This window comes from Ictidomys tridecemlineatus, chromosome 10, assembly GCF_052094955.1.
Source record: "Ictidomys tridecemlineatus isolate mIctTri1 chromosome 10, mIctTri1.hap1, whole genome shotgun sequence".
NCBI classification, from domain to species: Eukaryota; Metazoa; Chordata; class Mammalia; order Rodentia; family Sciuridae; genus Ictidomys; species Ictidomys tridecemlineatus.
In genome coordinates, this window is record NC_135486.1 from 56,217,839 (window position 1) to 56,241,975 (window position 24,137).

A 24,137-nucleotide genomic window follows, 5' to 3' on the forward strand; every position below is an offset into this window, starting at 1 on the left:
ATGATATAATACCTTTTATTTTTAAACATCTCAAGTAGAAATTATACAAAACTAAGTGAAATAAGATTTTTTATTGTGTCTCCAGTTTAAAAACAGAGATAGGGCCAAGTGACTTAAAAAAAATCACATTAAAAATTATCATAAAATACAGAATTCTCCCCTTATTCACAGGGGATATCTTCCAAAACTGCCACTGGATAGCTAAAACCATGAACAGTACCAAACCCTATATGTATTTTGTATTGTCACACCTGGGATAAAGTTTAAGCTACATATTATAAAATATTAACAATAACTAATATAAAATAGAACAATTGTACAGTTATAACAATATGCTATTATAAAATTCATAAGATCATAGTCTCTCTCATTCATTTTTTATTTTTATTTTTTTGCAGTAGTGGGGATTAAACCCAGGGTCTCACACATACTAGGCCAAGTGCTTTACCATTGAGGTACATCCCCAGCCTTCTCAAAATTTCTTGTAATGTTCTTATCCTTCTTGCAATGCTGTGAGATGATATAATACCTTTTATTTTTAAACATCATCTTATTTTTTATTCATTTAAATACCAAGACTGTTTGAAGTAATCATTTTGAGTTTAACAGAGTTAATAATCAAGCAGAAAAATGTTATGTTTTAAGTTCATGACATGGAACATTTAGAATTGAATTTTTTATTTGTTCTAATTAGTTATACATGACAGTAGAATGCATTTTGACATATCATAAATAAATGGAGTATAACTTCTCAATCTGCTGGTTGTAATGTTATACAATCACAATGATCGTGTAATCATATATGTACATAGGGTAATAATGTTTGATTCATTCTACTATTCTTTCTACCCTCATATAGCTTCCCCTTCCTTCACTCTCCTCTGCCTAATCCAAACTACCTCTGTTCTTCCCTAGCATGCCCCCCTACAACACTTACTGTGAATTAGCATCCACGTATTAGAGAAAACATTCTGCCTTTGGTTTTGTGGGATTGGCTTATTTTGTTTACCATGATATTCTCCAACTCCATCCATTTACCTGCAAATGCCGTAATTCCATTCTTCTTTAAGGCTGAGTAATATTTCATTGTGTATATATACCACATTTTCTTTATCCATTCATCTGTTGAAGGGCATCTAGGTTGGTTCCATAGTTTGGTTGTTATGAATTGTTATGATTTTAAGTCGTTTGGGCATAAACCAGGGAATGAGAGCGAGGTCAAATGGTGGTTCATTTCCCAGTTTTCTGAGGAATCTCTATATTGCTTTCCAGAGTGGTTGCACCAGTTTCAGTCCCACTCACATATTGCTGGTGCGACTGCAAATTGGTGCAACCACTATGGAAAGCAATATGGAGATTCCTCAGAAAATCTTCTCTTTTAAAGAGCCAGAAAATCAAATATATAGACTTTGTGGACCTTATAGTCTCTGTCCCAGTTGCTCAGCTTTTCCATCATAGAGTTGAAAGCAGCCATAGACAATATGTAAAGAGATCTGGGGTGGCTGTCTGAGGTATGTGTGGTAAAGATTTTCTCCTATTCTATAGGTCTCTGTGCACATTTTTGTTTCCTTTGCTGAGAAGAAGCTTTTTAATTTGAAGCCATCCCATTTATTGATTCTGGATTTTACTTCTTGCACTTTAGGAGTCTTGTTATGGAAGTCAGTTCCTAAGCCAACATGGTAAAGATTTGGGCTTATTTTTTTCTTCTATTAGGTGCAGGATCTTTGTTATATTGTGCAAGTCTTTGATCCACTTTGAGTTGAGTTTTGTGCAAGGTAAGAGATAAGGGTTTAATTTCATTTTGTTACATGTGGATTTTCAGTTTTCTCAGCACCATTTGTTGAAGAGGCTATCTTTTCTCCAACAAATGTTTTTGGAGCTTTTGTCTAGTATGAGATAACTGTATTTATGTGGTTTGTCTTTGAGCCTTCTATGCAGTACCATTGGTCTATGCATCTGTTTTGGTGCCAATATAATGCTATTTTTGTTCCTGGGGCTCTGTAATATAATTTAAGGCCTGGAATTGTGATGCCTTCTGTTTTCCTTTTCTTGCTAATGAGTGCTCTAATTATTCTGGATCTCTTATTTTTCCAAATGAATTTCATGATTGCCTTTTCTATTTCTGTGAAGATTGTCATTGGGAATTTAATAGGAATTGCATTAAATCTGTGGACACTTTTGGTAGTATAGCCATTTTGACAACATTAATTCTGCCTATCCAAGAGCCTGGGAGATCTTTCTTTCTTCTAAGGTCTTCTTCAATTTCTTTCTTTATGTTCTGTAGTTTTCATTGTACAGGTCTTTTACCTCTTTTTTTTAGATTGATTTCCAAGGAGTTTTTTTGTTTGTTTGTTTGTTTTTGAGTCTGTAGTGAAGGAGGTAGTTTTCCTACTTTCTCTTTCAGTGGATTCATCACTGATGTATAGGAATGCATTTGGTTTATGGGTATTGATTTTATATCCTGCTATTTTGCTGAATTCATTTATTTTAGAAGTTTTCTGGTAGAATTATTTTTTGGATCTTTTAGATATAGAATCATGTTGTTGGCAAATATTGATAGTTTGAGTTCTTTTCTTGTATCCTGTTAATTTCTTGATGCACTAAGCAGCTCAGTGAGATCCTATCCCTAAATAAAAAACAAAATAGGGATTGGGATGTGACTCAGTGGTTGAATGCCCTGAGTTCAATCTGTGGTACAAAAGGAAAAAAAAAAAAAAAAGGAGAAGGAGATAGATAGATAGAGGGCATCCTTGTCTTGTTCCAATTTCCAGAGGAAATGCTTTCAATTTTTGTCCATTGAGATGATGTTGGCCTTGGGTTTAGCATAGATAGCTTTTACAATGTTGAAGTATGTTCCTGTTACCCCTGTTTTGCTAGTGTTTTGAACATAAGGTGGTGCTGTATTTTGGCAAATGCTTTTTCTACATCTATTGAGATGATCATATGATTCTTGTCTGTAAGTCTATTGATGTGATGAACTACGTTTATTGATTTCCGTATGTTAAACCAACCTTGCATTCCTGGGATGAACCCCATTGATTGTGGTACACTATCTTTTATTATGTTCTTGTATGTGATTTGCCAGAATTTTATTGAGAATTTTTACACCTATGTTCATTGGGATTATTGATATGAAGTTTTCTTTCCTTGATGTGTTTTTGTCTGGTTTGGATATCAGGGTGATATTAGCCTCTTAGAATGAGTTTGGAAGGGTTCCCTCCTTTTATATTTCATGGTATAATTTGAAGAGTATTGGTGTTGATTCTTCTTTGAATGTCTTCTAGAACTTAGCTAAGAATCTGCCTGGTCCTGGGCTTTTTTGATTGGTAGACTTTTGATGGAGTCTTCTGTTTCATTGCTTGAAATTGATCTGATTAAATTGTGTATGTCTTCCTGATTCATTTTGGGTAGGTATATTTGTAGAAATTTGTTGATGTCTTCAAGATTTTCAAAAAGATATTCAAAAAGATATTTTATTGAAGAAACTTTCAAAATAGTTTCTGATTATCTTCTGTTTTTCAGTAGTGTCCACCATGATATTTCCTTTTTCATCACAAATTTTACTAATTTGAGTTTTATTTCTCTTTCTCTTCATTAGCATGGCTAAGGGTTTATCAAATTTTATTTATTTTTTCAAAGAACCAACTTTTTGTTTTGTCAATTTTTTGAATTGTTCCTTTTGTTTCAATTTCATTGACTTCAACTCTGATTTTAATTATTTTCTCTCTTCTGCTTTTGGTATTGATTTTTTTAGGGCTTTGAGATGTAATGTTAGGTCATTTATTCATTGACTTTCTGTTCTTTCAATGAGTGAACTCAGTACAGAGAACTTTCCTCTTAGCACTGCCTTCATAGTATCCCAGAGATTTCAGTATGTTATATTGATGTTCTCATTTACCTCTAAGTATTTTTTTTATTCCATCCCTGATTTCTTCTGCTATCTGTTTGTCATTTAATAGTGTATTATTGAGTCTGCAGATGTTGGAGTAGTTTCTATTTTTTTATTTTATCATTGATTCTAATTTCATTACATTATGATCTGATAGAATGCAGGGTGGTATCCCTGTTTTGTTTTGTTTGTTTTGTTTTGTATTTTCTAAGAATTTGTGGCATAAAATGTTCTATTTTAGAAACGAATCTGCTGCTGAGAAGAAAGAGTATTCACAGGGTTGGACCCAGGGCTGATGCAGGTCCTCCCTTCTTTCTTGCCTCAGTGGATCATGCCAAGGGTGACAGCAGAGGTGGTTTGGGGGGAGGATAAGTGACTGGGCGGTGCTGGCACAGGAGATGATGTCATTTCCAGTTACAATGCAGGGATCACAACAAACATAGCCTCCACGGAAGCACTATGGCATTACTTCTCCTATTAGCTGAGCAGCCCGAAAGGAGACTGACTACATTCTAATTCACTTAGATTCTAATTGAGACTCTGAAGCCCTTTGTGTTTTTTTGAAGCAGAAGAGGAGCTATAGCACAGGATTTTAAATTTGGGAAAATTAAATAACTTGGTGAAAGAGTGGATCTGAGAAATCAGCGAAAGGAAGAATATTCCACATTCTGTAATTGAAAATGTTGGAGGAACATTTTTTACATTTGGCTCTTACAGGTTAGGAGTACATTCAAAAGGTGCTGATATTGATGCATTGTGTTTTACACCAAGACATGATGATCGAAGTGATTTTTTTCACCTCGTTCTATGATATATTAAAATTACAAGAAGTTAAAGATTAAGAGCTGTTGAAGGGGCATTTGTATCAGTTATCAAACTCTGTTTTGATGGGATATAGATTGATATTTTGTTTGGAAGATTAGCACTGCCGACTATTCTAGAAGAATTGGACCTACTCGATGACAGTCTGCTTAAAAATTTAGATATAAGATGCGTAAGAACTCTTAATGATTACAGGGTAACCAATGAAATTTTAAACCTAGTACCAAACATTGAGATCTTCCCGTTCACTCTGAGAGGTGTTGAACTGTGGGCCAAATGCCACAACATCTATTCCAATATACTAGGTTTGCTCAGTGGTGTTTCCTGGGCTATGCTAGTAGCAAAAATTTGCCAGCTTCATCCAAATGCAATAGCATCAACTCTTGTACATAAATTTTTCTTGGTATTATCTAAATGGTATGTGTTTAGATTATATTAAAATAAAATTGATTGTAGACACTGAAAAAATACAGTGTATTTTGCTCGTTGATAGATGAAATATCTATACATATTCTGTTGAGTCCAAATTATTGATTGTATTATTTAGATCTATAGTTTCTTTGTTTAATTTTTGTTTGGAAGATCTATCCAGTAGTGAGAGAGGTATGTTCAAGTCACCCAGTATTATTGTATTGTGGTCTATTTGATTCTTGAAATTGAGAAGGGTTGTTTGTATGTAGGTGATCCATTGTTTGGGGCATAAATATTTCCAATTGTTATATCTTGTTGATGTATAATTCCCTTAAACAGTGTCAAATGTCCTTTTTGGTCCCTTCTGATTACCTTTGGCTTGAAGTCCACTTTATCTGACATAACGATGGAAACTCCTGCTTATTTACATAGTCCACATGAGTGATACATTTTTTCTTATCCTTTTACCTTCAGTCTGTGAATGCCTTTGCCTGTGAGGCAAGTCTCTTGTTGACAGCATATTGTTGGGTCTTGTTTTTTAATTCGCTCTGCCATTCTATGTCTTTTGATTGATGAGTTTAACCCATTAACATTCGGGGTTATTGAGGTATGATTTGTATTCTCATTCATTTTGGTTTATTTCTGTTTTTTAATTTGACTTAGTTTCTCCTTTGATTGTCTTTCTTTACTGTAGTTTCTCCCTTTGCTGGTTTCACTTTTTTGTTTTTCATTTCCTCCTCATGGAATGTTTTGCTGAGAATGTTCTGTAGTGCAGGCTTTCTAGTTGCAAATTCTTTTTTTTTTTTTTTAAGAGAGGAGAGGAGAGAGGGAGAGAGAGAATTCATTTTTCAGTAGATACAACATCTTTTTTATTTTTATGTGGTGCTGAGGATCGAACCCAGCGCCCTGCAGCGCCCTGCACATGCCAGGCGAGCATGTTACCGCTTGAGCCACATCCCCAGCCCAAGTTGTAAATTCTTTTAACTTTTGTTTATCATGGAAGGTTTTTATTTCATCTTCAAATCTGAAGCTTAATTTTGCTGGATATAAAATTCTTGGTTGTCATTCATTTTGTTTCAGAGGGTGGTATATGTTGTTCCAAGATCTCCTAGCTTTGAGGACCTGGGCAGAGAAATCAACTGAGATTCTAATTGGTTTCCCCCTATATGTAATCTGATATTTTTCTCTTGTGGCCTTTGATATTCTATCCTTATTCACTATGCTAGGGATTTTCATTATAATGTGCCTTGGTATGGGTCTCTTGTAATTTTATACATTTGGGGTCCTGTAAGCCTCTTGTATTTGATTTTTCATTTTATTCTTCAGGTTTGGGAAATTTTCTGATACAATTTCATTGGAAAGATTGTGCATTTCTTTGGTTTGTATCTCCCCACTTTCCTCTATCCAATAAATCTTAAATTTGGTCTTTTCATGTTATCCCATAATTCTAGCAAGTTCTGTTCATGATTTCTTACCATCTATCTTTTCTGTGTGGTCAACTTTATTTTCAAGATTACATATTGTGTCTTCATTGCCTGAGGATATGTCATTCCAACTGGTCTAGTCTGTTGGTGGTACATTTTATTGAATTGTTAATTTGGTTTATTGTTTTCTTCATTTCAAGGATATCTGCTTGATTTCTTTTCATAAACTCTACCTCTTTATTGAAGCGATCTTTCAACTCCTGAAATTTATCTCTGAATTCACTCCTTACATCATCCTTATGTCACGAATCAGTTTAACTAGGTACATTCTGAACTCCTTATCTGACATTTCTTCTACTATGTTGTCAATGGACTCTATCATTGAAGCATCTTGGTTTGTTTGGGTCACTTTGTTCCCTTGTTTTTTTCATGTTGTTTGTGTGTCTTCTCATCTAGCAATGTAGATCTGAGGTACCACAGTTTCTACCCTTCAGACTTAGTGTCCCTAAAGGTTTCTAGTATTTCTCTTTTAAGGGGGAGATCACATTAACAGCACTCAGTGCAAACAATATATAGCCTTAAACCAAATATCTCCTATTAAGACATCAGGTACTTCTCTCCCAGGTAGTCCTGAGGGCTGAGCACTGGGACCTGTGTGGTGGTTGCAAAGAGCTGCTCTGCATTGGTAGTATCAGGACCAGGTGCTGGGGGGTGGTGAGGTAAGGAGAGATTAAGAGATTGAGGACTGGGGTGCCAGAGGGCCCTGTTGGATGCCAGACTGATTCCAGACCTGGCAGGACTAGGGGATCTGTAGATGCTGGACTGGGATGCAGCCGGTGACTGGGATGGTGCCAAGGCCCAGCAAGTGTCAGTTCTATTGGGCCCCAGGAACCCTGTGGGCACGAGATGACTGGGTCAGTTAACCAAGAGCAAGATGCCCTCAGATCTACTTCCTGCCTTCTAACCCTGCTATAGCCAGCCCCATTCATCCCTTCGAGTTGCAAAACTAGAGAGCTGGCTTTCTCCCGCAAGATGTTGGCTACTGGAACATCCAGCAGGAGTCTCTGGTGTGATAAAACTTGCAGTCAGTCACGTTGATAATGTAGCTCTAGGACCTGGTTGGTGTCCCCAGATGAGGTGGCTGTGTCCTAAGATGCCAGAGGTGATGGCAAAACTTCAGGCAACTGAGCACTGGGCCTCCAGGACCCTGCTGGTGTACCAAGATCTAGTCTGCTGTGTCTTGAGATGATTATGGTAGCAGTGGCAATGTTCCTAAGATGGAGGTGGGTCACATCCTAAGATGGGGCAGCAGTGGCAGGTGGCCTAGAATTGAATTTTTATTTTATTTTAATATCTATGTTTTTAAATTTTTTTTAGTTATAGATCAACACAATACCTTTATTTGTTTTTATGTGATCCTGAGGATTGAACCCAGTGCTTTACATGTAACAGTCAAGTGCTCTACTGCTGAACCATAACCCCAGCCTGACCTTTTTTAAATTTCTTCCCCACTTTTTATTGGTGTATTATAATTATGCATATGGTGGGATTTGTTGTGTACTTGCACACAAAATAATATTGGTCAATGTCACTCCTTAGCATTTTCCTTTCCCTCTCTACCTCTCATACCTTTATCACCTTAGTCCTTTCCTCTTTGATTTCCCTTTGATCTCCATGAGAACCACCCCCACATTTATTTTTTTTCTCTACCTTCCTATGTGAAAGAAAACATATGACCCTTGAGTTTCTGATTTTAACTTATTTCACTTAATGTAATGGTCTCTAGTTCTATCCATTTTCCTTCAAAGACATACTCATTTTTCTTTAAGTGTGAAAACTCCCTTGATATATATGCCAAATTTTCTTTATATATCATCCATTGATGAACACCTACGCTGGTTTCACAGTTTGGCTCTTGCAAATTATGCTGCTGTAAACATGGGAATGCATATATCACTATAATGGGATGACTTAAATTCTTTAGAATAAATACCACGGAGTAGTATAGTTGATTTCCATAGTGATCGCACAAATTTATAATGCCACCAACAGTGTAAAAGTGATCCCTTTTTTCCCCTTGTACTCTCCAGGATATATTATTATTTGTATTCTTGATCACGGCCATTCTGAATAGTGTGAGATGAAATCTAAGTGTAGTTTTGATTTGCATTTCCCTAGCTGCTCATGATGTTGAACATTTTTCCATGTATTTGTTGGTCATTTGTATTCTTTGAGAACTGTCTGTTTAATTCACTTGCCCTTTTATTAATTGGATTATTTGATTTTTGGTTGTTAAGGGTTTTTTTTGATTTTTGGTGTTAGTTGTTTAAGTTCTTTTTATATTCTCCATATTAATCCTTTGTCAGAAGAATAGCTAGCATAGATTTTCTCCTACTTATTCTTGTGTATTTCCTGAGCTTTGTGGGTCCTAGTGAGAAAGTTGTTTCCTGTGTCTATATGTTGGAGTACTGACCTATGTTTTTTTCTAGGAGTTGTATAGTTTCTAGTCTAATTCCTAGGTCTTTGTTTCATTTTGAGTTGATTTTTGTACATACTGAGATATAAGGGTCTGGTTTCATTCTTCTACATATGGATTTCCAATATTCCCAGCACCATTTGTTAAAAAGGCTGTTTTTTCTTTAGTGTATGTTTTTGACACCTTGACACCATACATTTTTGATGATGTAGAACAAGGTGTGTGATGTATACATGGGGCAAGTAAGGCATTGGGTAAGATGGAGAGGAGGATACAAGATTTCATTATATTACAAAGAACTGTTTGCAATTAAAACTGATAAAGTACTGAAATTTTCTGCACTCAAACTGTGTGTAAACAAAACTGTGGAAAGTGAAACCTTAGAAAGAGGGAACTACTGGATATGTTACCATGAAATTTATCAAAACTATACAATTCAGTGATTTTAACATTCACAATGTGAAACCAACATCGCTACTTGTAGAAATTTTCATGTTCCCAAACAAAAACTCTCCTCTTTGAATAGTAAATGTCCATCCCCCTCCTAGTATATTTGCTTGTAACCTTTGTTCTACTTGCTATCTTAGTAAATTTGCCTATTTTTGATGCTGCAGAATCATGTAATATTTGTCTTTTTGTGCTTGGCTTTTTTTCACTTACCATAATGTTTTCATTGTTCATCATGTTGTACCTATATCAGAGTTTCATTTCTTTTTATGATCAAATAATAGCCATTATGTAAATATGCCATGTTTTGTTTATAGTTTATCTTTTGAAGGATGCTTGGGTTGTTTGAACCTTTACCTATTATGAATGATGTTTTTATAAACATTGGTGTAACAACATTTGTTTGCATCTGTGCTTTTAGTATAGACCTAGGAGTGAAATTGTAGGATCACATATAAATTCTGTTTTTTGAGAAACCACAGTGACTGCACTATTTTACATCTTCACCATTAATCAACAAGGATTCTTTTTCTATATTTTTACCAACACTTATCATATTTCTCTTTTCCCCCCCTGTACTGGGGATTAAATGTAGAGCCTTATGCTTATGTGAATGAAGTTGCTATAAATATTGATTGGAGCAATACATACTATAGTGTGCTGATTTTAAATCCTTTGGGTATATTCTGAGGAGTGGGATTACTGGTTCAAATGGTGATTCCATTCCAAGTTTTCTGAAGAATCTCTATTCTGCTTTCCACAATGGTTGCACTAATTTGGAGTCTCACCAACAATGTATGTATGAGTGTACCTTTTTCCCCATATCCTCACCAACATTTATTGTTACTTGATAATTGCCATTCTGAGATGAAATCGCCGTGTAGTTTTTTTTTAATATTTATATTTTAGTTTTAGTTGGACACAATTCCTTTGTTTTATTTATATATTTTTATGTGGTGCTTTTCCGAGTTATTTATATATCCTGGAGATTAATGCTCTACATGAAGTGCAGAGGGCAAAGATTTTCTCCTGTTCTGTACATTCTCTCTTCATGTTCTTGATTGTTCCCTTTACTATGAAGAAGTTTTTTAGTTTGATACTATATCATTTGTTGATTCTTGAGTTTACTTCTTGTGCTTTAAGTGTCTTGTTAAGGAATTTTGTTGCTAAGCTGAATGATGAAGAATTGGGTTATTTGGGGGGGTTGTTGGTGTTAAAGTTTTTTGAGTTCTTTGTACATTCTGGATATTAATGCCCTATCTAAGGAGCAGGTGGCAAATATCTTCTCCCATTCTGTACATTCTTTCTTCACAATCATGTTTCCTTTGCTGTGCATAAACTTTTAAATTTGATGGTATTCCACTTATTGATTTTTGGTTTTATTTCCTGTACTTTTAGGAGTCTTAAGGAGGTTGGTTCCTGTGCCAAGACATTGGAGTGTTGGGCCTACATTTTCTTCTAGCAGATGTAGAATTTCTGATTTAATTCCTAGGGTTTTGATCTGCTTTGAGTTGACTTTTGTGCTGGGTGAGAGATAGGAATCAAGTTTCATTCTATGGATTGCCAGTTTTCTCACACCATTTGTTGAAAAGGCTAGCATAGCTTACTTTTAATTCAAGTGTAGTACATAATCCATTTTATGGTAAAATATTTATAAGTATTGTTCTTTTTATTCCTAAGTAAAAGCTTGAGTAGATCCTATCACTATTCTCATTTATAGATGAGGAAACTCAGGAAAATAAGATGATATAACTTGTCCAAGTTCATGCAAAATAGAAAGTAGTGAGCCAAGATTCAGACTTATCTGCCAATCTAACTCCAAGGTTTATATCCTTAACTGTTAAAGCCACATCTTCCAGAACAGTCGTTCTTAAAGCTCAATCCACAAGCTTCTGGGAATTCCTCAAATCCTTTTAAGAGTCTTTGGAGTCAAAACATTTTTCATAATGATATCAAAGCATTATTTGCCTTTTTTGTTGTACTGAGATTTACAAAAAAGAATGGCGATAAAGTTTGATGGTTCCTTAGCATACATATATCAAGGTAATGACACTAGAGTGTACTAGTAGTTGTTGTAGTCATCATTGCTGTATATTTGTAATTATTTTTTTAAGGCTATTTGCACTTAAGAATGTCCTTGTCAAAACAGAAAAAAAATGTTAATTTTAATTTTATTAACTCTTGATCCTTGAATCACATCTTTTTAATATTCTGAATGACTAAATAGAAATACACATAAAGACATTGTACACTTAAGTATCATCGTAGTATTATTGTATGAGCTGAACTAGGTACTTGGTTTCATAGAACACTTTTACTTTACACATTGACTGACAAATTATAGTTTTGTAGACTTGGGTATTTGTCAGACAAAGTGGGTCTCAAGGAAATGAAGTAATAAAGATCCTTTTTTTTGCAATAATAAAATTGAAGCTATCAAGAGAAAATTAGAATTTAAGAATTCTGCTACTATGAGCTTAACAGCTGTCTAATATTTAAAGAATTTTCTGTTGAGATGGGTGATGATATTAATGATTGTGTTATAAAATAGTATAATAAAACATGCCAACATTTGTAAAACCTGCATTCTTCTGGAAACAAGGAATTTTCCAAAGGACCAATGTATGGGGTTGCAAAATCCCAGCAAAGTGAAAGGTAGATTTTTATGTAACAGCATAAAAGGTTCCTTGATGCAAATTCATATTCCATATTGCAAATAACTTTCAAGAAAACCACCACTTATAAAGTTTCAATGCAGTATTTTAAAAAACAATCTATAATTATTTGAGAAGACTTAAAATACATGTCCCCATTCCAATTGTTTATCGCTGTGAAGCCAGGTTTTCTTTATGTAAGTCTGGATAAACAATAGATTGCAGTGCTATAAAGGCAAAGCATATATGGGAATCTTTTATTAAGCCAGACATTAAAGAGATTTGCGAAGTGGAAAATATTGCTATCCTTCTCACTGTAATTACTTTTGCTTTGGTATATAGTTTATGTTTTCATAGAAATATTAGCATTTTTAAATGAAATTGGCCCATTATTATTACTTTAAAGTGAAAATAAATATCAGTTAATTTATTTTCTAATATTGTAAATATATATGTATGTTTAATATAGAGATAATACACATATTTACATTTTTTAAAGGCTGTTTTCCTTAAGAATGTCCTTATCAAAACAGAAAAAACGTTAATTTTATTAACTCTTGACTCTTGAGTCACATCTTTTTAATATTCTAATGACTAAATAGAAATACACATAGACTTACACTGTATACTTAAGTATGGTAGTTGTCTCCAGGAAGAGGATATGTGTTATATTCAATACTCTTAGGGGTTCATTTTTTTGTTTTAAGTATAAAAGGGTTCCAAGAACAAAAAGGAAATATATTAAGAAAGTAAAATATGTGTGAGGAAAGAGCAACTGAAATTGCATATTTTTGAAATTGAATTCAGTATCCTATACTTGATAGTCAAAGAAGCAATTTCTTTGGCATCCATAATTAGTTCTTAGATATAAGGTGCATTCATTTTGTGAAACCATTCATAGATAAGACATTTATTTGTACAGTATTGCTGATATCTGATATTAACATTGTACTAATGTTAGTATTTATATGAGGATTATAGACCTTTATAAGCTATTCTAAAGCCTTTTAGGAGAGTTATGATTTGGATGAGGTCCCCCAAAAGCTTATGTCTGAGACAATAAAAGAAGATTAGGAGGTGAAATTATTGGGTTATGAAAGCCTTACACCAAGCAGTGGTAACTGAAGGCAGGTGAAGAGTGGCTAGAGGAGGTAGTTCACTGGGGGCATGACTTTGGGGTATATCTATTTTGTATCTGACAAATGAAGTTTCTCTCTTTGCTTCCTGGCAACATATTCCCTACTACTTTCCTCTGCCACTCTTCTACCATGAGGTTCTGCCTTGCTATGGGGCCCTGAGGAATGGAGTCCTCTGAATGAGTCCTCCAATGAGACCTCTGAAGCTATGAGCACCAAAATAAGCTTTTCCTCCTTAAAATTGTTCTTATCAGGTCTTTTGGTTGACTAAAACAAAGAGTGTAAGTGTTTACTAGTTGACCACCTACTTAATGACCCTCTTTTATCTCCTCCCCACACCCCTCAACCCCTGCCCTCTTTAAAAGACAATGGTCTGACTATGTTTGCCAGGCTGGTTTTGAACTCTTGAGCTTAAGCAATCTTCTTGTCTTAGTCTCCTGACCATCTGAGACTATAGATGCGTCCCTCCAGGCCTGGCTCAATCTCTTTGTTTTTAATTCAGTTCTTAGTGGAGTTTGTGGACTTACTTCACTGGTGAAAATTTGTTATATATTGTTTATGAATGCAGTTCTATTCTTATGCTTATGTATAGGCTTTGGTGAATAGATACTAAAACTAAAAATGTCAAAATATATGTTTTTCTTGTCTCTGCAGGATGACGTAGCTTTGCCAAAGACTTAGAAGCTAAGCAGAAAATGAGCTTAACATCCTGGTTTTTGGTGAGCAGTGGAGGCACTCGCCACAGGCTGCCACGAGAAATGATTTTTGTTGGAAGAGATGACTGTGAGCTCATGTTGCAGGTATTGTGTCTACTCAGGACTTGAAATTAGCATAAAATATTTTCCTACTCTTTTAGAGAACAATAGTATTTAGATTTGAACTTTCTGACTCTCTCTTTTAACTCTAGTTATGAGTGCAATTATTTTCCATCCCTGCATTATCTAAAAATAAGTTCTACATCTTGAGGATTGCATTTTGATAACTGAGAGCTCAAAATAGAAAAGTTTATTTCTAAGTAGGAGGTTTCATATTAGACATTTTAAAAATAAGACTTGTAAATAATTTGTATAATTAGCCTAGCATGTAGTAAATTTGAATTTTAATCATGGATACTTCAGGGATATTAGTTTTACTGCTTCTTTTAAATATGCTTATTATGATACCTACTAGTAGTTTGAGAATAGAAATTGTTGATATTTAATAAAAATAAGTTCTATTATGTATATTTAATTTTACCACGTGGTGTAAGTTATATGCAGATAGTAATTAATGTATTTATCCTCTAATATAGTTAGCCATATTTCTGTTTTTGTGATAAGAGCAGGTAAAATCTACTCATTTAAAAATGAATTTCATAAATGGTACAATTTAATTACCCATAGTCCTCATGTTGTGCATTAGGTGTCTAAACATGTTAATTTAATTTTACATATCTACTATTTTGTATTCTCCGACTGGTATCTTCCCATCTTCTAGCCCCTGTCTTCAGTCCTTGGTAACCACTTTTTTTTTTTTGGTGTGTGTATGTACATGTTTAAGTGTCCACATATGAGTAAAAGTCATGTAATATTTTTCTGTGTCTGACTTATTTAATTTAGCATAATATCTGCCAGGCTCATTATCCATGTTGGAGCAAATGTCAAGAGCTCATTCTTTTATATATATATACATGAACATGCAGATATCTTTACAAAGTGGTGATTTCATTTCTTTTTTTTTTTTCCTGCTGGAATTTTTATTAGGATTCCATTAAATCTATGGATAAATTAGGGGAAATTTAAAAGTATTAGTCTTATGAGTCTTATCAGTCTAATCTTAACAGTGTTAGTCTTATGAGCTTTGAGCATAGTGTGTGACTTCATATTTTTTATTTTTAAAAATTTATTTATTTAAATTATGTATATATGACAGCAGAATGCATTTTGATTCATTGTACACAGTTGCAGCACAACTTTTCATTTCTCTGGTTGTACATGATGTAGCGTCACACCCTATGTGTACATGTACCTAGGGTAATCATGTCCATCTCATTCCACCATCTTTCCTGCCCCCATCTCCCTTCCCTCTCTTCCCTCCCCTTTGCCCAATCAAAGTTCCTTCATTTTTCCCATGCCCCCCCTCCCCATTATGGATCAGCATCAACCTAGATGCCCTTCAATAGATAAATGGATAAAAGAAACTGTGGTATATATACACAATATACTCATCATTAAAAGAGAATAAAATTATGGCGTTTGCAGGTAAAAGAATGGAGTTGGAGAATATCATGCTGAGCAAAATAAGCCAATCCCCAAAAATCGGCCAAATGTTCTGATAAGTGATTTCATTTCTTTTGGGTATAAGCCCAGAAGAATTGTTGGGTCATATGTTAGTTCTATTTTTAATTTCTTTTGAAACTTCCACACTGTTTTCCATATGGCTATTGCAAAATACATTCCTACCAACAACATACAGATTCTTTTTGCACATCCTTAACAATATCTTAAAGGATATGAGGCGGTGGTCTCAGTGGTATTGATTTATATTTTCATAATGATTAATGATGTTGAACACCTTTTCATATATCTGTTGGCCATTTTTGTGTCTTTTTTGGAAAAATGCATATTCAAGTCTTTAGCCCATTTTTTAATTGAGTTCTGTTTCCACTTTGAGTTGTATGAATTCTTTTTAAAGTTTGAATAATAACCTCTTAACAAATACATAGTTTGCAAATATGTTTTCCTAATCATAAACTGCCATTTAATTTTGTTGATTGATTACTTTGCTGTGAGAAGACTTTTAGTGTGTTGTGGTCCCATTTATTCATTTTTGATTTTGTGACCTGAGCTATCGTTATGATATTCAAAAATCATTGCCAAAGCGAATGTCCAGGACCTTCTCCCCTATATTCCCTTCTAAGAATTTTATAGTTTCTTAACTTACATTTATATCTGTTCAATTTTTGCATATGATGTACAATAGGGTGCAGTTTCATTCTTCTGTGTGTAGAAATCCACTTTTCCAGCACCATTTGTTGAAGTCATGATCTTTTCCTTTTGTCCTCTTGGTACCATTCTCAAAACTAGTTGACTGTACATGTTCAGATTTATTCCTGGGCTCTCCATTCTGTTTCACTGGTCAATGTATCCGTTTTTATGTTAGTAACATACTATTTCCTTAGTTTTTCTTGACCACTCACTAACTCTGTAATATAATTGGACCTTTATATTACAAAAAAGTAAAGGGTTTTTCATTGAAGGGGATAAGTCATGATATGGAAGCCACAATAGTAAATTGGAAGACTTTTGACTCCCATTTAAAAACAAAACAAATCAAAACCAAAAAAAAAAAAAACAAAAAACAGGATGTGGGATTTGGGAGAAGGGTAGCATTCATATTAAAAGAATGCAGTGGAATTAGTTTTCTAAGAGGAAAAGCCAAATTTGAGTTAAAGGAAGATAATGGGAGATAACCCATCTATGAAGAACTTTAGAACAAAGAGGAATTTAAAGTAAGGCACACTTTAAAGAGTACGCTGCATAGCCTTGGGAAGAAGGTCTTTATAAGAAGTAAAAGTCAAGAGGAAGGAGGCATAGACTTTTGTAAGGGACAGTATGGCAAGTGGACAGTAAGTAAATGGATAGTTTTACATTTAAATTTTTTTTTTTTTAGTTGTAGATGGACACAATATCTTTATTTATTTTTTTATGTTGTGCTGAGGATCAAACCCACTGCGTGACTCTTGCAAGGCAAGCACTCTACCACTGAGCTAGAACCCCAGTCCTTTCATTCTTTCTAGAAGCATATTATGACAGGAATAAAGGCCCTGTCAAAATTGATTGTCTTTGTGAATAAAATCATGGCATTTGTAGATAAATGGATGGAGTTGGAGAAAGTAATGCTAAGTGAAGTAAGCCAATCCCCCCAAACCAAATGCCAAATGTTTTCTCTGATATAAGAATGCTGATTCATAATGGGGATGAATAGATGAACTTTAGATAGGGCAAAGGGGAAGGAGAGGAAAGGAGTGGGCATAGGAATAGAAAAGATGGTGGAATGAGATGGACATTGTTACCCTAAGTATATGTATGAAGACATGAATGGTGTGACTCCACTTTGTGTACAACCAGAGACATGAAAAATTGTGCTCTATATGTGTCGTATGAATTGAATCACATTCCACTGTCATAACAAATTAGAACAAATTTTTAAAAATTATCTTTGTGATTTACAACTGGATCAGCTAAGGTTTTTCTATTAGTATCAGAGACTTGATGAAGTAAGCAGTCTTTATTAAAATTTAAATTGTTTCTGAATGATTATTATTAAATATTTATTGAAATATCTAAATGGGTTGTGAAAATTATAGTATACCTTCTCTCTGTTTAGTTTAATTTAGAGGAGATGTGAATATGATCATCTGGAAATGAAAATGGTTTTATTATTCATATGGTTAGATGCAGTAACATATCCTTTATACTCTCTTTTTCTTGATTACTCACTAGACTAGTATACTATATAATCTTGCTATTCTGCCCTAATTCTTATGGTGGATACTGAACCACAATTGATACCTTGAATATATTTGATAACTGAAATATAAAAATTGTGCCTTTCTTTAAATTGGCTATTTTAAGAATTACAGAGGTGAATTCATAAGACTACTCTTGAAAAAATTGCCACTTTATTTATTAAATAGATAAACAAGATTCCCCCCCACTTGGTCCTATGTAATATCTTCCTTTCTTCCGAACACCCAGAGTTGGAAAGATGGCTCAATTCAGTGGTCTCTGTTCTCTTATGTTTTATGTCTTTTCTATTATTGTAGGGGTTCGTTTATTTACTACCCTCATAAGAAATGGTAGAAGAGAGTGTAGAATTCCAGTTTTTAAACTATTAATTCCTTAACCTTTAAGTTTTCTTATTAGTGTTAGTTCCAGCTGTGAGTTCTGCTCCTGGAAAGCTATTTTTTTCTCTGTATTTGCTTGTCTATCTAATGGTAGTTTGCCCGCTGATGAAACTAAGGTGATTTTTTGTTTATTTTTGTTTGAGATGGGGATCTTGCTCTATTGTACAAGCAGGTCCTGAACTCATGAGCTCAAGTTATCCTTCCACTTCAGCCTCCTCACTAGCTGGAACTAGAGACATGTGCCACTACTTCAGCTTTTAAGATTTTTTTCCCCCTATCCCAGGAATTTAACCCAAGGTGCTTAACTACTTAGCCACAGCCACAGCCCTTTTAAAAAATTTTTATTTTATCTATCTATCTATGTATCAATCAATCAATCAATCAATCAATCAATCAATCATTGTTGCAGGTTCTCACTAAGTGGCCTAGGACCTAAGTTGCTAAGGCTGGCTTTGAACTTGGAGTCCTCTTGCCTCAGCCTCCTAGGTCATTGGTATTACAAGTGTGCAACATTGTGCCTGATTTAGGATTAATTTTGATTTTTACTTTGTTCAACATTTTTCTTTCTATGAGGTTTGAAAGGATGGCTTCCAAGTTCTTCACATATTAGACTAGAAACTGGAAGTCATATCTCTTCCCAAGTTTTGATAGCACTTTTGCTTTTATATGCAAAGTTTTGTGCAGTTGCTCTGTAATGGTTATTGAGTTCAGATTCATCAGTTCTCTGACTCTTCCTGTGCCTTTACTGATAAATTCATTCTTTCAGTAACAGTTTTCACAGGCTCTTAGTACATTGTTCAGATACTTCCATCTGTAGACAACTCACTAAGCTGTGGTGTGTGTATGACGCTTCAAAGCCACTTTCAAAAAACATAGTTTGTCATTGCAATTTCTCTCATTTTTAGTTTTTTTTTTTCACTCTTGGAGCTCACCCATGAACCAGTTTTAGAATCTCATTTTAAGTGAGAATAATTTTATTCAGAAAATTATCCCTTTATGTCCCCTTTTCTTTAAATTCCTTATGTAATTTATAATTTTTAGTATTAAGAGTAAAAATTATTTTTTAATTTTTTAATTTATATATGACAGCGGAATGCATTACAATTCTTAATGCATTACAATTACACATAGAGAGTACAATTTTTTTAAAGAGTAAACTTTTTAGCAGTAAGATACATAAAAAACGCTAATTCACATGATTTTCTTATAGCAGTTTTAAATTATAAAAGGATTGTAATTTGATATATCCAACAAAGTCAGCTGATTTATTTTTTTTGAAAATTATAACATAATTGTAGAAAGAATATTTTAAAAATTTGGCTATTTTTGTCTTCAGGGAGTGATGGTAAATTTGTGTTGTATAATAACACTTAAACCACTTTACTTCAGTGTTTTCCTATTTTACCTATTATACTATTAACGTTAGATACTAGCCAAACATCTTTTGTTTGGTATTTATTCTAGTATTTTGTTGTATTTGTTAACTTAAGAAAAATTTCTTTCAGTCTCGCAGCGTGGATAAGCAACATGCTGTAATCAATTATGATGCCTCTACAGATGAGCATTTGGTGAAAGATTTAGGCAGCCTAAATGGGGTAAGTTCACAGGTTTATATTTGGTCTTGTTTGAATATTCATTTAATATTATATGAAGACAAATTGGATTGCATTTCCTATTTGTATTAAATTTTCTTTTTCTTTAGTTTGAATTTAACTTGTAAATGCTTGCTAGACACATCACATTTTGGGAGCCATGTAACAGAGTATGAAATTAGCACATGTTCACAAGAAACTAATAGATACAGGAATTAAGACAGTTAAAGACTTCATTAGGAAGATGAGGACTAAGCTTTATCTTACTATATATATGGCTGCAAAAAATGGTGGGAAAACATTATAAAGTCATGGCAGTAAGAATGCAGAAAATACTCTAAGGGTCAGAGAAATGTGTGCTCACTTTATTTTTATTTTTAATTTTTTTTAAGTTGTAGATGGACATACTATCTTTATTTTATTTATTTATTTTTATGTCATGCTGAGGATCAAACTCAATGCCCCACACATGCCAGGCACTTTATCACTGAGGCCAGTCCCGTCAGCTCCCTTTTTAGAAAATAAAGATGGAAAGTGGTTTGGGGACTGATAGTGTATGGCCTTTTATACTAAGGTCAAAAACAAAGTAAAACACAAAATTTACCTTAACAAGTGTAGAATATTAACTAAGCACCGTTGTTTTCTTCTTGCTTTTTTGGCTTTATACTTTAAGATACTTTTGTGTTACTGCAATTAATTTTTTCTCATTTCTTCATTTGATCTTTCTCTATTTAGCAGAATATAAATAGCCATAGAATATAAGAGGATGTTGAAGTATTGAATTATTTTAATTTTTTATGCATTTGCTAACATAAGCAAATATAATATTGTTCATATCTGCGTTTTTGAAATTCTTTTTTGTATTTGTGATGCTGGGAATTGAACACAGGGTTTGGGGCATGCTGGGCAAGTACTCCACCACTGAACTGCATCCCTAGCCCCTTGAAATTCTTAAAATAAATTTAACAGAAATTAAATCTCAACTACTTCAAGCTGTTACTGCTTTTCAAAATATGTATTGAAATTCATATGAATAAACATGCAAACATTTGGCAAATTAGGTAAAATATTTTTTCCTGGTCTTAAATTGGTCGGCTATTAATGGATTTTTCTGTTTGTTCTTTGAGACAAATTTTTTTATAAGCATGTTCTGTTGGTTTATTCAAGCCTTTGGTATTTCATCATAGCACATAGAATTAAATCAGCATTCTTCAAGTTTGGACTGAAGTTGTTCACTTTTGGCATTAGCCACTTTTCCATATATGTGGTCCCACACTTTCCCTTGCCATACCTCTTTTCTTCCTATAATTCTTTCATTCTTCAAATAATTTTCCAAATATATTGTTAGATTTTCTTCAACTAAGTAGTTCGCCTTTGTTGCCATTTATAAAAGTTTCACTTATTTTTAGAAGAAAATCAAATTCTATTCTTCCAGAAAGGATCACAGAGAAATCTCTTGTATTTATGAATATTAACTTCTGATGTTGTTGACATGCTTAAAGTTTAAAGTAGAAATGGGCAAAGAAGGTAGACACTGTTAAACTATGAGGCATGTAAGTTACCAAGTTTAATTCACAGCTATTTGTTAAAATATCTTTTTTCCTTCTATGTTCCCATAGAGTTTTGTTTTAATCTGTTATTTTGAGTGTTTCATCAGCCTGATATTAAATCTGCTTTTATATCTCTGTTTCTATGTTTAATTATGAGCTCCTAAATAGTTCATGTGCCTTTGCTTATGTAATTACAACCACAGTGCCTAGCACAAGCATGGCATGTGAACTTAGTCAATGTTTTATAAATGGAATTGAATTAATTTTGTATCTAAAGGACTTTGGGATGGGAATTTAGCTTGCCTTCCATGTGTGAGCCCCGGGTTTGGTACCTAGCATGCACTCCCACCCCCCAAAAAAGTGGCACAAAATTGTAATCTACATTTATATATGAAATATTTTAGTATTTTATCAGTATTATAAATTCTTTTGTATATATATTTTAGTTGTATATGGACATAATACTTTAATATTATTTATTTATTTTTATGTGGTGCTAAGGATTGAACCCAGTGCCTCACAAATGCTAGGCAAGTACTCTACCACCCAGCCCTCAGTGTTATAAATTCTGTATTTAAGCCTAGAAAGTTTCATCTTGACTACAAGGCTGTTCTTATGTGTCTTTACATTATTATTTTGTGAAATAATGGAGTAGAATTATATTGGTGGTTTTTAGTCTTTAAAAATATTGTGATCAAATGTGAAAATTATTTAGTGTTGGGTTTGTTTAAAAATCAGATGAAATATGAACTTCTAGGCTGACATTTCTGTAATTTGATTATATTCAATAATTTTGTGAAAGATAATCACCTATAGAGAGCAAGTTTTGTGTTTTAAACTTGGAATTAGGACTTAGATTTAATCTCATGTGTAATTTATTAGTTGTATCACTTGGAACAAAGCATGTAATCTCTTCATTATTTAGCTTCTTCATGTAAATTGGTATTGTCTCCTAAAGTGTGTGAAAACATAGAGTTGAAGTTTATGAAAAGTGAAGGTGTAATACAAAATTTGTTTTAGCTCTAAAATAGTGAAATGATAATTCCTGCTGTGTAGTATTGTTACAAGAATTAAATGTGATAGTGCAATGTGAGTGTGTGCTTATTATAGAACCTTAAAGCATTGTACAAATGATAAATTTACTCTTACCTAATTAACAGCTGAAAACATGCCACAAAGGACATGGTAGACAAATAATGTCAGAGTTCTATGAACTACTAGCTATCATTTATTTTATTCATAAAACATATAGACTATGTAATCTACATATTGTTCACTCTTAATATTTGTGTAATTCTAGAATTTTGAGCACCAAGTTAGAAATAGTAATTTCAGGAGTTGGGGGGCATGCTAAGTGGTTTTAGCCCAGTTTTAATTTTTATTAGTGATGTAATCTTGGACAAACTATTTAATTTCTCTTTTCCTTAGTTATTTAAAAAAATAGAAGCAATGAAATGGTACCTCACAGTTTGTTATAAAGAGATACATAAGTTAATTTCAAAACTTCGTTAGAACATAAATAGAAAATATTTAGTATATAAAGTTATTGCTGTTATTGTTTTAGAAAGCAACTAAGACAAATTTGGCACCATGTAACCTATGTATTTTTCAATGAACACGCTGTTGTATTTTAAAATGAAGCACTTACCAACCAAACTCAAAAATGTCCACTTCCACTTCTACTCCCTTTTACTCTATTCTCCGTGCTACTTCCAAGGGACCTAAATTTATATTTATATTATTGCCACATTTCACTAAAAATGTAGTTATAATAAGTGAGAGGAAGCTGAAACTGATTCTGTTGCTAATGTTTTAGTAGATCATTTTTCTGCAAATCCAATGTGGCCTCTCTTTCTGTAGGAACCCTTGTTTGTGTTCAGTTCTTCCTACTTTCTCCTTGTACTGGACCATTCACACTTTGTTAAATGTCATGGTTTCTGCCAGATCTATCCTGTTCATTCCAGTCCTGGCTTTTGTTACTCTTTTCTCCCTCTCCCCTAAATGTCACATTAGGCCAATGTGATACAAAGTGGAGAATGGACACACTAGAAGGTGTAGAAGGTTAGGGAAGAAGATAAAGCTGTCCTAGTGAATGAGGTGTAGATTGTGCTTCTGGCCACTATATTCAGTTTCCCATAATATTAATATAGTATATGATGGTGTGATTAAATGATGTTGGCACAGAAACAAAACTTATTTTTTCCATGTGAAATTTATTAATATGCTTCATATTTGATATACTAAAATGATTTTTTCCCTCTTGTCTTTGAAAATTTCTCTTTTGTAATGTTAGACTTTTAGGAGATAATTTTCTCCCAGATGTTTTCACTTGCATTTTTGTGAGCTGAACCTTTGTGTCTGGCTTGTTTCCTAAGTCTTTTAGACCTTAAGGAGTATTTCTAGCATAAGTGACAGCATGTTAAAATTGTGTTTCATGATCCTTATAGCTTAAATATAAAGCACCTACAAGCAAATTGTAGGTGCTTTATATTTAAGAGAGTTGAGCAGTCTTAAACTTTAGAAGGGTCATCTTATGCCTTTTGAGTAAACATGGTGTTTTATGTTATTATATGCCGTGATTAATAAAATTGGCTCAAAACTGTTACATTCTTTTACACAGTGTAGCTAGTTGTTTATTTCCTGCATACCAAATATCAGTAAATTAATATTTTCATTAATATTTTGTTTTCTTCATCTCTCACAGCTTTTCTAGTTTATAATTGTACCTTATTTTAATAAACTCCAAATGTGAGTTTTAAAACACTCTGAAATGTTTATTTTGGAATGAGCCTAAAATTAGAGTTTATAAATCCAAGAAGCCTTTGAATTTTCTTTGTGTTACCATTTT

General features: G+C 33.5%; 1 protein-coding gene and 1 pseudogene across 8 annotated transcripts in view; both read left to right on the top strand.

The window, feature by feature from the left end:
• Positions 1–24,137, top strand: part of Cep170 (centrosomal protein 170) — a 118,407-nt gene that overhangs the window by 21,208 nt on the left and 73,062 nt on the right. For all 8 annotated transcript variants that reach the window (XM_021727191.3, XM_021727188.3, XM_021727185.3 and 5 more), the window contains exons 2-3: positions 13,914–14,059; positions 19,653–19,742. In XM_021727191.3, the coding sequence (XP_021582866.2) occupies positions 13,955–14,059; positions 19,653–19,742 (195 nt within the window). In that variant the 5' untranslated portion in view covers positions 13,914–13,954. The remainder of the gene's footprint in view (positions 1–13,913; positions 14,060–19,652; positions 19,743–24,137) is intronic.
• On the top strand, positions 4,291–5,179 carry LOC101972384 (poly(A) polymerase alpha pseudogene; annotated as a pseudogene).